Source organism: Manis pentadactyla, chromosome 4 (assembly GCF_030020395.1).
Source record: "Manis pentadactyla isolate mManPen7 chromosome 4, mManPen7.hap1, whole genome shotgun sequence".
Taxonomy (NCBI): Eukaryota; Metazoa; Chordata; class Mammalia; order Pholidota; family Manidae; genus Manis; species Manis pentadactyla.
Genome location: NC_080022.1, coordinates 167,164,305 through 167,177,775, shown reverse-complemented (window position 1 = coordinate 167,177,775; position 13,471 = coordinate 167,164,305). Strand labels below are relative to the sequence as shown.

The following is a 13,471-nucleotide window of genomic DNA, read 5'->3' as shown; positions in this document are numbered from 1 at the left end:
CAGCCAGTTACTAAGAACCATAGGAGACAGCCAAAGGGGTCTTGGCTGAGTTCCTTCTACAGGCTAGAGTGGAGAAAATGTAATTCTCTAAGGGCCAACATCCCTTCCCAGGGTGGAGGGCTAGATTGGAAACTCAGCTCTAAGTGAGGACCCTAGCCAAGATTCTTTACTCTTCTGTCCCCCATCCCAGCACCCCAGGGAGGGCAGTGGGTTGATTTTGGTTTTAATGAATGCTGCAAGTTGAAATTTTGGTGGTGGGGCAGAGGTCGTAGAGGCTAGGGGTTGTGACGTTATCTGGACTGAGATTGGAGCTAGCTCAGTACACGTGTGGAAACCCAGCAGAGGCCTAGAGCATCTGGGCTGAGGGAAGAGGCAAGTTGTTCTCAAGCATGTAGAATGTAGTATGTACTTTGTTACAACGAGCATGCCTCTTCCTCACCCCCAAAGGACACAGCCAGGGTTGCTGTTCTCTGCAGGAGTGGCAAGGCTCATTTTGAGCTATCCATTCCCTTACCGTTTCCTTTGTCACCAGTGGCCAGTGTTGGCAAGCAAACAGCTTTTCCTTAGAGCAAGTCCACCCTCACATTCACTGAAGAAATAAAAAGGAGAAGGATCTCATTGATCCCTGGTTTTCTCCCTGACCACCACACTTAAACCTTTTGGGTAATGCCAGGCCAACTGATCTATCTACCTGGGCACAGAAGCCTCTCAACCAGCCCATCGGCCCTGCTGTGCTGGCAGTGGAAGACGTGAGGTATATATTTCTCTCTTCGTCATGCACAGATTGCATGAGAGAAAAACTGCCTTGCTGTGCTCTGACTTGGGACTGGTAGAGAAGGGAATATTAACAAATTGACCTCTTTCTGCCACATGTTCTCCTTAATTTTGCTCTCAGGAACAAAGAATTATCACAATTATCCTTTCTGAGAGCTGATTCTAAGTCACATGCTTTATGCTTCAACTGCAGAACCTGATTCCTTGGCATCCTTTGAAAGTGAGGGTGCTAGCCCCCAGCAGGCGAACTGCATGCTGACACTTGGGCCTTCCACTCTTCAGTCAGACACACAGGTTCAGAAGTTATGCCGGACATCTCTGCCTCCCATGAGATGCTTGAAAGGGAGTAAGAGAATGTGGTCTGCCTACATGGGGGATGGCAATGAGGAGAGAATGGAGAGACCTGGTGGCAAATTGGCCCTCCTTGGCTTTAACCCATCCCTTCTTGAGAGGTGCTGGGGGCAGGTACAACCCAAGCTCACTCCTGGCCAGAGGTCCCCCAGGACACCTGGTTCACCCTGGTTGAAAATCTGGGGCAGGCCACCCCTAGCAGTTCAAGACCGAGGGCCATACTGCCTGAGTTCCCTCCTCTGTCACCTTCCCTTCTCAGGGCCATCTGCACCAAGGCCACCTCTCACTGTCCCATCCTGTCTGTTCACTGAGCTCAACATTGCTGCTCTTGGTTTCAGATATGATGATTACAAAGCCCCAGAGAAGTGGGGCCTGGGCAGTACAGCACAGAGAAGACAAGAAATGACTCTATAGCATCTTACTATGCTGACAGACAGTGACTGCATTTGGGGTTGGGGGCAGGTGAGGACTTGATAATATGGGTGAATGTTGAAACCACAATGTTCTTCATGTGAAACCTTCATAAGATTGTATATCAATGATACTTTAAAAAAAAAAAAATGGGGCCTAGGGATGGTTCCCCCTCCTGAAAGCAAATCCAGACAAAATAACTTTTTTTTTTTTAAACCAAACCAGTAAATAGAGCTCAGGCTTAATTTGAACTCTTCAGTCCATCTTCAAGACCTTTTGAGGGTCCCTTGAGGCCCCACACTGGAGTCTGATGAAGGGAGCCACCTGCAGGACTACTGGTCCCTGGACCAGTCAGGGGCATGGCTGAGTCTACATGGTGCTGGATGCCAGGGACCTAGACTCGGGGTGACACTGCTTTGGGACAGAGACCCAGAGATCTCTGTGACCAGACCAACATCTTTGGGGCTGGGATGAAGCCACTAAAGGAACTGCAGTGACCTGGGGACAGGTGGCACCTGGGTTTTCTAGTGAAGGAGACCTCAGAAAGTGGGAGAAGCAGGAAATGAGCACGGGGAGATGGAACAGAGAACAGAAGTGTGTGGACAGAAAGCCAACCATGTGGGTTATGGAAGGGAGTCAGGGCTTGGAGAGGAAAGCCCCCAGATGCTCATCAGGATCTGGGTAAATACACAGGAGAAATGACCACAAGTCAGGCCAAAAGCAAGGAGCAACAAGCATTTCTCAAATGAGACTGGGAAGCTGCAGGTCACATGCCTAGGGCCTGCCTGGGTACCCACAGCCAGACCTCCTCCCTCTGCCTGTGGCTCACACTCTGATTACCAAGGCAGCCTGCGCCTGGACTGGGACTGATACCCTCATATCTCACTCAGCCTGGGAAAGGTTACCATCTTTCAACCAACAAAAACTCTCGGCCCTGCCCCTCTAGGTGCAAAAAAGCCCCAAGCCCCACTCACCTTGCCTAGCACCCAGATACAGAGAAGCTTAGCAACAGCAGTTTATGCATAAACATTACGGATCAGCATTTCCTGGCTGCAACTTTGAGAAGGAGCCAGAGAAAGTAAGAGATGCAGTTCCTCCCATCAAGGCACCTCTAATGAATTCATATGAGAACGACAGACATATGTGGGAAGCCATCTGTGAACACATGCAAGGGTTAACCATGTGACCAGAGCAAGACACTCAGATAGGGTCAGCCTTCTCTGCATCCCACTGCAAGCCTCTGAGGACCTGGCCCATACTTGGGCCCCCTAGAGCTCAGGCAACTGCTGGCAAAGCACCAAGAATGCAACATTCTGTGTATCCTGAGTTCCCCCCAAGGCTGAACCCAAGAATTCCTTAGCTTCGGATCCCCCCAGCACAACACTGGCCTCCCGAAAAGCTGGGCACTGTGCTTCATCAGCATCATGACATCTTCTTGGGCCTCCCCCCTCTGCCAACATCCTCAACTCTCACAGGCCTTAGTCCCTTCTCAGACATCCTCATCCTCTTGCATGGCTTCAGATGCCACCAAAAGTGGTCTCATCAGCTCAGACCTCTGCCCTAAGCTTCAAACTTGATTATCTAAGCAGACCAAACATGGGTGTCCCATCAACTCTCACTCAACAAGTCTGAGAAGCAACTTCTTTTTCCCAAACCTCCTGCTAAAACATGTCCCACTTCAATGAACAGTACAACCCATGTTGCCTCAAGTTCTCCTGGTGAGTTGATTCCCTCCTCTCCACCCCCTCACCCCCACCACAGGCTCAGCACCGGCTCCCTCTGCCAGCTTCTGCTGGGTCTCCCAAGGCCTCCCCACCACCATCTTACCCTCCATCCACTTGGTCACCAGAGCTGGGGCCCATTGAATCATTAATTCAATCAAACAGTTTGACCTAAAGATGATTTAAAATGTAAGTGCAAAAGCATCTGAAGATATCAGGCAAGGCACAGCCCTCTAACCTACACCCACAGCCTGTTTCATATTGAGAAACCAGAGTGCCTCTCTGTACAGTGAAATATTACAATATATTTTCTATTCATTTAAGGCTCTCTGGAGAAAAGATGAATACACTTACAAAATTGGGAGGGGTGGGGTGGCAAAGTGTTTAAGAAAAGGCATTAACAATAAAAAAATTCATTTCTCCCAGGCAGACAGAACCCTCGCTGGGGTTGTGGTGGCAGCAGCATAGCTTGCGGGCGTGTTACCCCCTCTGGTTTGCACTGCGGGGCTGCTTTGTGATCCAGGCACTAAATCCCATTAGGCAGAAATGCACAACGCAAGCTTAGTTATTATTTTCAAGACAAAGAGGAAAATATAAAAAGGCAACCAATTGCAGACTTCCTCACTAATCGCCAAGGATGGGAGAGACTGTTGGAATCTAGTACTTTTTCTCCCCATCTGTCTTTAAAAAACAGGAATTAGACACTGGTTCAGCAACAGCACAGGATAAAAAAACATAGATTGTATAAAAGCCCAGCCCCTGCCAATTGCCTGATTTCAGCAGGTGCACAAAGCCCCTGCCAACTTGTCCGGCCAATTCCTCAGCACCTCGCTCCAGCAGTACCACACTACCTCAGGTTTCCCTAAAGCATCAGTGCCTTTACTCACATTGTTCCTTCTTCCTGGCATGCCTGTTCCATTGTCCATCTGGCAAACATTGACAAATTAAAACAAATCAAATGTCTGCTCACTTTACGAAGCCTTTCCTGACTGTTGGATCCCTGGAGACCACTTCCTCTTTTTTATTTCCCTTTACCTTGCAGAAATATCTGTTAAAAGTACCTGTAACTCTTCAGCTTACAGATCTGCTTCCCCCTACAGACAACAAACCCCTTGTGGGCAGGAATCACGTCATCTTCACCTTAGTGTTCTCAGACCTAGGTCAGTGCCTGGTCCAAGAGAAGTCTTTCACAAATGTCTACTAAATGAATAAGTATCTATACTGAGCTCTTGGCTTTTAAGCAAACCATGCAAATGACCCTAGTCTTGGTGCCCCAGAATTGCAGGGTAGCATAGCTCAGGAGTGCTAAGAGTATGTCCCCCTGAGCAAAGCCATCTAAGTTGAAGGGTACTAATAACTGCTTATACAGATTCAAGTGCAGAGGGCTTGGGAGGCAGGAAGGACAATGTTCATACGTGGAAAGACAACCTCAACAAGAAAGAAAGTCTGGTCAACTCTCTGTCATGTTGATGGAAGAAAATGATGCAGCAAAAAATTCCAACCAGTGGGGGCTCTGTAGATCCACATCTTTAAGCCGTGAGATATGAATTATTTCTTTGCAGCAACTGTCCACCAGTTTGCCTCAAGCTATGTCCATACAGTAAAGGATGCTAGGTATCTAGTGTAGGGTTTTTATGAAGCTTAGCACCTGGTAATGCAGACAACCGGGCAGGGCAGGAAGTTCCCCTTACCTGGCACAGTCCTGGGGTGCCTGCCTAGATGGCTCTTGCAGCTCCCCTTCCTGATGTTGGTGGAAACCAGGACTACAGAGAGGCCTTGACCCAAGGCTGCCTCAGCCAAGTCATAGCTGGAATGGGCACTGGTGGGTTTCCATTTCTCAGCCCTGTGTCCACAGCCTGAAAGTGGCTTTGCACAGCCACCTGCTCCCCTGTGCCCTGAGCTATAGCTAGTATTGACCTAGGAACTAGACTCCAACTACCTATGAAGGACAAAATGTGAAAGGGGAAACTCAGCAAAGATGGGGGAGGCCCAGGAGTGATGGGGCAGTGCTACCTTTCCACCTACCAGAACACTGGCTAGTGTGAACTCCGCTGCACCATGAAAGCGGAAACCATGAGCAAAGCTCTGACCCGGGTCAAAGAAATGAGGCCGGAGAGATGGGGTTCAGAGCTGGGACAGGAAGATGGCTCTGGTCTGGAATGGCTTGATCCCAAATGTCTCTGTTCCCCCTTCCCATTCAGCGGTCTTCATTCTCACCCCACAGTCTCCTGACCCCACTGCACCTCCCCAGACCCCAGAGTACTCCTCACCACCCCCACCCCCTACACTCACACACACCACACAGCACCTATCCCGTCTGGTCCACAAGTCATCCAATCTCTCCCACTCTCTAGCCCCAATTTCTTCCCCCAACAAGATCATCCGTTTCTCCCCGTAGCTTTGCCACGGAGTCAGGCCCCTAATTCCATTTTTTACTTGTCCTTTCTCAGCCCACCAGCCTCCCCCAGAGGGTACTTCCCGCGCTGGGCTCGTCTTAAAGACCTATTCGGGACCCGCCACTTCATACTGACCACTCCCCTCCTGCCTACAGCGGCTCATCCCACGCCCCCCGACGCCAGTGCTGTAGCTGTCCCTATACCTTTAACAAACTTCCACGTGCGTGTTAACGGGGGTGACAGGATTTCCTTGTCTCGCTGCTCCCGCCCCCGGAGGCGCCGCCCATTGGTAGCTGCGTTCCTCTGTTCTCGTTCTAATTGGCCTCACTGCTGGAAAATTCAACCAATGGCCTCTCGGGGTCTGTCTTCCTCCTTTGACCCTGGGCTCCCATTGGCTCCGAGGACCTACGGTCTGTTATCTGGGCTCCGCGACCGGCGCATTCTTCCTTCCCCGGGGTAAACTCCCTGGCTAAGGAATTGGTTCCAAACCCAACGGAATCCAGCGCCCGGCGACGCCGGGTCACGTGACCGGCGGCCCCATGACGTGCGGGCTACGGGGCGTCAGCGTGACGTTCGGGCGACCTGCCGAGTGGCCCCAGTACCTGCGTCACCTGTGTGGCCGCGGTGCTGTCATGGACCTTGGGCCGATGCGCAAGAGTTACCGCGGAGACCGAGAGGTGCCATGGGCCTCCGGGCAGCCTCCTGCAGGAGGCTCGGGAACAGGAGGCCCCGAGTCATCTCTGAAGGGGAGGGGAGAGGATCCCCACGGGTTTTCTGGGCCACCCCGTGGGACGAGGAAGTTTGGGGTCACCCCTGTGGGAGAAGGGGGTTCACAGACAACCAACGCGGGAGGGATTCTTGGGAAATGAGAGTGGAGATGGGTTCGAGAGGCAGCTTGTATGGAGAGAGCATGAATTCCGGAGCCTGTCTGGGCTGGGATCCTGATGTTTACTGGGTGCATTGCCTTGGGCAATAACTTAACCTCCCCGGGCCTCAGATTCCCCACGTGTGAAGTGATAGTATCTACCTCACAGGGATTTTGTGGGTTTTGATATTTGTAAAGTGCAATGAACAGTGAGAATCAGCTAATGAATGTTTGATAAATAACACATGGAGGAGGTGGACTAACTCAAGACAGGAAGAGAAAGCTAGCAGCTGCTGTCTTCAGTCCCTTGCCTTCCCAACTGGAGAAATTCTTCCCTTTTCTCTCCCCAGGAGAGAAACCAAGAGAACTCTCTTGGAATTGGGGCCCAGAGCCATGATTAGTAAATCTGGTTGCATGTGAGCATTTCTGGAAATGCTTGTTAATGAACAGGTGTTCATTAAACTTCAGAACTACTGAGTGAGAATTTACAGGGGTGGAGCCCAGCCCAGGAAATGGTCTTTTTTTTCTCCCCAGGTGATAGACTTGATACCATGACTTAAAACCCTGATTCATCCATCAGTAATTGTGGAACTCTGCAAATTACTCCATTTTTTAATGCCCGTGTCCTTACCTGTAAAATGGGGCTAACAACCCACTCCCTGGGTACTGTTTTTTGTTTTGAGGACTAAATGAGTCAGTATTTGAAAAATGCCTAAAATAGTGCCATGTACAGAATAAGCACTGTGTGTATTTATTAAGTGAAATAAAACTCTCTCTTCCCAGGCATTTGAGGAGACCCAGCTGACCTCCTTGGACCCCGTGAAGCAGTTTGCTGCCTGGTTTGAGGAGGCTGTTCAGTGTCCTGACATAGGGGAAGCGAATGCCATGTGTCTGGCTACCTGCACCAGGTGGGCATAGCTGTAGGCCTCTCAGTGGGTGGCTACAAGTGAGGTAGGAAACTTAGGAAGCTTTCACTTTGATGAATGACAAATGTATAGTTCTAGCTTTGTTATTAACATACTGTGTGGCCTCAGGCAAGTTACTTGTCCTCTCTGGACTTCTGTCATTACCTGAAACCAATGAACTGACTTCATTCAATTCCATTTCAGTGATAAAATGTAGTGCCTCATTCATCTCTGCCTTTGATGCACCACACACATACCCTTGTCTCTCTCACCTCCTCATCTACCCAATCCCCGTCTGTCCTTTTAAGAACTACATCCTCTGGAACTTCTCCATAAAGCTCTCTCCCTCTTTTGAAACCTAGCACTGTGCTTGGTATCATTCGACAATCAGTCATATACCCCTTGAGACTTCTCTTATGTTAGCCTCTTATTCAACTCTTCTTGTCCCCCCTCACTAAAGTGTAAGGCTTTGAAGGCAGGGCTCTTGTACTCTGTGGCTGGGTATCCCTCAGAGCTCTGAGCGGAGGACCTGCTTGACTGCCCCTTCTGGGATGTCAGCACTACCTGATCGCAAATCCTTGATAGTCTGCTAGGACTGCCATAACAAAATAGCACAGACTGGGTGGCTTAAACAACAGAAATTAATTTTCTCACAGTCCTAAAAGCTAGAAGTCTAAGCTCAAGGTGCTGTCAGACTTGGTTTCCAGTGAGGCCTCTCTTCCTGGCTTGCAGATGGCCGCCTTCTTCTGTGTCCTCACATGCCCTTTCCCTGTGTGCATGCAAGAAGAAAGAGCTCACACTCTGATATCCTTCCTTTTCTTATAAAGACACCAGTCCTATTGAATTAGAGTCCCACCCTTATGACCTCATTTAACCTTAATAACTTCCCTAAAGGCCTTATCTCCAAACACAGTCATGTTGGGAGTTAGGGCTTCAACATAGCATTTTAGGGGGACGTAATTCAGTCCATAACAGGACCCAGGTAATGGTGTCATACTTGCGTCTCTAGGAAAGATCCCTAGGGGCAAGTGGGACTGGATAGCCCAAGTGCCCAGACAGTGCAGAGTCACAGGTGTATGGGGGCACAGACACCCTGTGGGGAGGGGTGGTAACAATGACATTGAAATGGGCTCTGCCCATGGTGCTTTGCTCTTTGCCACAGAGATGGAAAACCGTCTGCCCGCATGGTGCTGCTGAAGGGCTTCGGCAAGGATGGCTTCCGCTTCTTCACTAACTTGGAGAGTAGAAAGGGAAAAGAGCTGGTGAGGGTTCATAGTAAATCTTCTCAGGCCTGCAAGCCCAGTCCTCACTCCTTTGGTTGCCTTCTCATGCCACCCCTGCCCCAAAGCATTTCCTGCTGTGCTCAGGTGCCATCCTGCCTGCAGGCCTTTGCACTTGCCACTCTCAGCCCCAGTGTGACCTCCTCAGGAAAGCCTCTCTCAGCTCCTGTGCTGAGTCAGCTGCTCATACTGTTTGCTGTCACTGAGACTTGTACCTTTCCTTTCTGCTACTTTTTCAGTTTCTAAATACACATTTATTTATGCAATTATGTGATTCAGGCTTGTTTCCTTTGTAAACTGTAAGCTGTGTCGGGGCAGAGGCTGCATCAGTTGTATCTCTGTTACACCCCCAACACCTCTCCTGGTGTGGAGCACAAGAGTTAACACTTTGTATGCATTTCATTCTTGAATCCAAATGAGTAGCCCTTCCTGAGTCCATGCCAGTCAAACACATTTCCAATGACCTGCAATCTATGGGTGAGAGAAATGGCAAGCCTCATTTTGGAGTCCAACTGGTGTAGGTTTTCAGCACAGCTCTAGCACTTGCTGTGTGAACTTACGCACATTACTTAACCTCTCTGAGCCTGTCCCCTCACCTGTAAAAGCAGGCCTACCTTTTGAGGGTTTAAATGAGATATTACAGTGAATGCGTCTGCTGTGGGCCTGCATGCTGCAGACTTCTTGCCTTCCCCCTGCATGCTGGAGGTGTCCTCCCTGCTACGCTGATGGCTGCCTGGATTCTTTTTCATTTCCAGGACTCTAATCCCTTTGCTTCCCTTGTCTTCTACTGGGAGCCCTTAAACCGTCAGGTGAGTGACCGTTCCCAGGACAGCCTGGGGTGGGCTGGGGTGGAAGGGTCCTGAGTTTATAGATGAGCAATGGTGGTCCCCAGGCTGGGCGAACATCCTGTTTCTCAAAAAGCTCGCAATTAGCTGTTATAGTTGGAGCCAGCAGTAGTGGGGCAGTGGATAAGGAGAAGAAAGTGTGGAATGGGACTCGTGCAGGTAGGAAGGGTGAGTGGCATTGAACGCCGTTTAGCCAGGGCCATCCCTGAGCAGGTGCGCGTGGAGGGTTCCGTGAAGAAGCTACCCGAGCAGGAGGCCGAGAGCTACTTCCACTCCCGCCCCAAGAGCAGCCAGATTGGGGCAGTGGTCAGTCGCCAGAGTTCCGTGATCCTGGATCGGGAGGTGAGTGGGGCTCCTCCCCAGCCCTCCGGGTGGTGGGGGCCTTGGCTTGTCCCCAGAGGCTGTTGCCAGGGGAAAGTGGGGGTGGGTGTCTGGCCCACCTGTTGGATTGTGCTCCCAGAGGCCAGAGGCCAGCCTGCCTTGCTCACCTGTGTCCCCGGCGCCTGGCACAGAGCACAGGCTCGGTAAGTGGTTATTAGATGAGTCACTGACTGGTCTGGCCTTCCATCTCCTTCCCTTGGACAGTATTTGAGAAAGAAAAATGAGGAGCTGGAGCAGCTCTACAAGGAACAAGAGGTGCCAAAGCCAAAATACTGGTGAGTGACACATAGTGGGCATCTAGAAAGGGCACCACTACCCTCGAGTTTACTTGGAACCTCCCCATCTTTGGAGTTACAGATTTACTCCTTCCTGGCGACCCTCATCAGATGCATCCCAGCAACTTCCTTCAAGGGTCCTGGAATGGGGTGGGGGTTGACCTGGCTGGAAAAATGCAGAGCATTAGAACCTCTGCCTCTCCTTGTAGGGGTGGCTACATCCTGTACCCACGGGTGATAGAGTTCTGGCAAGGCCAGACCAACCGCCTGCACGACCGGATCGTCTTTCGACGGAGTGCACCCACAGAAGTCTCCCCTTTGGGGCCCATGACCCACCGCGGGGAGGAGGACTGGCTCTTTGAGAGACTTGCACCCTGATCCCCAGTCCACTGGTGCCAGCTGGAGCTGGAGCTGGGGCTGGCAGCTAAGAGAGGGTGTGAATGGGGAGTCAGGCCCGTCTAAACTCAACCGAGTTCCCTCCCCACCCCTTATATTTAAGGCTCTTCAGAGTCTAGGCTACCAAATCTGTACTTAGCTGGCTCTCAGTTAGCTGGTCTTGTGAAGTGTAGCAAGGGCATAGAGAATCATAAATGGAAAATAATCCCATCGTTGTTTCTTGACTTTGACTATGATTTTTTTGGAATAGCTCCCTCTAGAGGTAGCAGCTGATGTGGTTGCCTTTTCTGGTGACATCTGGGGTCCCCCAGTAGCCCTGTCTGTTTTCAGGTGACTGACTCGTACTGGCCAAAGCTGATTGGTCCCGGCATAAAGCCCTGAGCCAATCTAACCAATCGGTTTTTCTTGCCAACAATTTGAAATGTAGGACCCAGAGCATGGGAATCATTGTAGCCAAGTCATTAATGGCAGCCAAGAAAGAACAGCCTCTGGCTGCCGCCCTTGCAATCCCCGAGTGACCCTGGATTCCCTCCTTCCCACTTCTGGACTGTGCAATTCCTTCTCCTGCGTTAAAGCACCCACTATCTCCGTTAGAAAAAAAATTTGCCTCATACTGGCTAGAATTGACTTGTTACTTGTAACTAAAAGAACCTTAACTAACTCATTTACTTGTAGGATATTTTTATAGCACTTACCCTACTGATACTTGCCTTCCATTATCAAAAGCGCAACAATGTGGAAAAAGATTAGGTTTATTCTCTGTAGCTCTGAAGGACCGGTAGGTGGAAGTTACACAGAAGTGCTCATCTCAATATGGAGAGGGATTTCAAACAATCAGGGTTGCCTAAGAGGAAGTAGTTACCTATTAGATAGTGAGGGTTCTGTTACTAGAAGTATTCAGTCCCAGTCAATCAGGAGTTTTGTACAGAGATTCATGTGTTGGTATCTACCAGCCAAAGATTAAAATCCAGCTTTCCTCTCCACAACTGTTTCTGAGCACTATAAGTGTGTGTATGTGTATGTATACATACATATATATTTTATATCTAGATAAAAAATTAAAAGCTCCCCAGGGAATTCTCTGCAGCCAAGGCTGAGAACCCTAATCAAGATCCTTGCCACTTGCAGTGTGTGCCATGGGCCAGCAACACCTGTAGCACTTGGGATCCCACCCCAGACCCACAGCATCCCATTCAGCATTTAACAAACCCCACAGGTGACCAGAGGCACTGGCCTCAATTTCTAGACTGACAACCTCCCACCCTTACAAACTGGATTCTTCAATAACCTTCAGCCGAAGCCTGTGTAAACTGGGTTTGCTTTCCTTGGGTGCACATCTGGTGACCAGGGACAGCCTGGATGAGTGGCCTACAAGCCGTGGAGAGGAGCCAGTCTGGGTAAACGTTCACTGGGACTAAGCTAGTATCAGAGAACTATTATCCAAGAGTGTTGGCAGTGAACTTGCCGCTCTGTGAGCCACTCCATTCCACGGTATGGGATTGTGCTTCAGTGCCTGTTACTGACGGGCAGCTCCTGCAGGGGCGGCCCTCTCAGTGTTGGTGCCCCCGTAAGCCTGAGTGCAGAAGGCACAATGCTAACCCTGTGGCCACCTGCAGAAGAGGGTGCTGGGTGCCCTTCACTACCTTGTCCTGTGTTAGAGGGCTGTGTGTCCCCCCAGCTTTGAGCCTGGTCTCAGCTGTCCCATTACCTGTTCGCTGTCTGACAATCACTATGCCAAGTCTATAATAAAAGCTTGTCAACTGGGCATATTAATGTTCAACCTGCCCCACCCGCCGGGGGGGAGTTGGGGAATTTAAGTGACTCCTCATCTTGCTTCTCCTCTCCCTTGAGGTTGGGTGTCCAGCAGGGGGAGCCTGCCGCCCAGAGTTGGCCCCTTCTGGGCAGTGCAGGCCGGTTCTAGCCGGCCCTGCCTACCTTCCCCTTCCCCGCCTTGGGTCGAGTCCCAGTGAAACTGTGGTCGATAACCCGTAGCCTCTCTCGGCTCCTGTGCATATTTGCGCTTTCGGTTCCTCCTCCTCCTCTGGCCTCGTGAATACTTTCAGTGCCTTGCGCTGACTCCGTTGGGGAGCCAGATGTCCCTTTAGCTTTGAGTAGGTACCCATTGTGCGTCCCCATCCCTTGACCCCCCCAGCGTAGGGATATATAGGAGTTTCCCTGGAAGATTTCTGTGGGGCAGGGTTGAGGCACAGGACAAAGGGGCCATAGAGTCTCTCACCTAAGGGGTAATGATGGCAATGTGATGCCAGTATTGGGTAGAACATGGGTCTGTGGCCCAGGGCCCAGCCTGACTCGTGCCCTCTCCTCAAGGAACCTTAGGATGAGCTGACGTGGCAGGTTCCTATAGTCCTGTTCTCAGGGGACACTCAGCCTCGAAGCTGGTTGGCTTTCCCCCATTGCTTCCGGAATCTCTACAGGCCCCTGGGAATGGTGCTCACTTCCTAGGATCCCAAAGCCAAGGTATTGCCTCTCTCCCTACAACCTCTCCTTCTGCAGAAGGGGACTGTACTCCTTTCCTTATTCTGAGTCTGTTTCCACCCCCTGAACAGGTGAAAATCAAGAGAGGAAGGGCTGTGTGCCGCTGTGGACACAGCACAGGCCAGCTCTGGCCTCAGGCAAGCTCCACCACTGTGCGTGCCTAACCTAGGACAAGTGTCGTCTCTGTCTTCACTTCTCTAAGCCTCAGCTAACTGGCCTGGAAAATGGGGGTAATGACAGCACCAGTCTCGGGTGATGAGTAAATGAAGAACCGCATGGAGTTCCTGCCACAGGGCCAAGCCCGGCGAATGTCATCTATTAACCCTGGGCAGGGCTGGAGTGTAGGCCAGCTCAGCTCCTCCCTGGGAGCCTGTG

The 13,471-nt window shown here is 50.7% G+C and overlaps 1 protein-coding gene and 1 long non-coding RNA gene across 2 annotated transcripts in view; one reads left to right on the top strand and one right to left on the bottom strand.

Annotated features, from left to right (window-relative positions):
- Positions 1-5,849, bottom strand: part of LOC118909439 (uncharacterized) — a 31,127-nt gene extending 25,278 nt beyond the window's left edge. Inside the window, exons 1-2 of the long non-coding RNA XR_008997367.1 lie at positions 4,949-5,849; positions 515-589 (exon numbers count right to left, since the gene is read on the bottom strand). This is a non-coding gene — a long non-coding RNA (uncharacterized LOC118909439). The remainder of the gene's footprint in view (positions 1-514; positions 590-4,948) is intronic.
- Positions 5,850-6,050: 201 nt separating this feature from the next.
- Positions 6,051-12,365, top strand: PNPO (pyridoxamine 5'-phosphate oxidase). The gene is made up of 7 exons (XM_036879919.2): positions 6,051-6,330; positions 7,302-7,426; positions 8,586-8,685; positions 9,459-9,512; positions 9,762-9,890; positions 10,134-10,204; positions 10,414-12,365. The coding sequence occupies exons 1-7, from the start codon at positions 6,193-6,195 to the stop codon at positions 10,580-10,582; spliced, it is 786 nt and encodes a 261-aa protein (XP_036735814.2). The 5' UTR covers positions 6,051-6,192; the 3' UTR covers positions 10,583-12,365.
- The last annotated feature ends 1,106 nt before the right edge of the window (positions 12,366-13,471 follow it).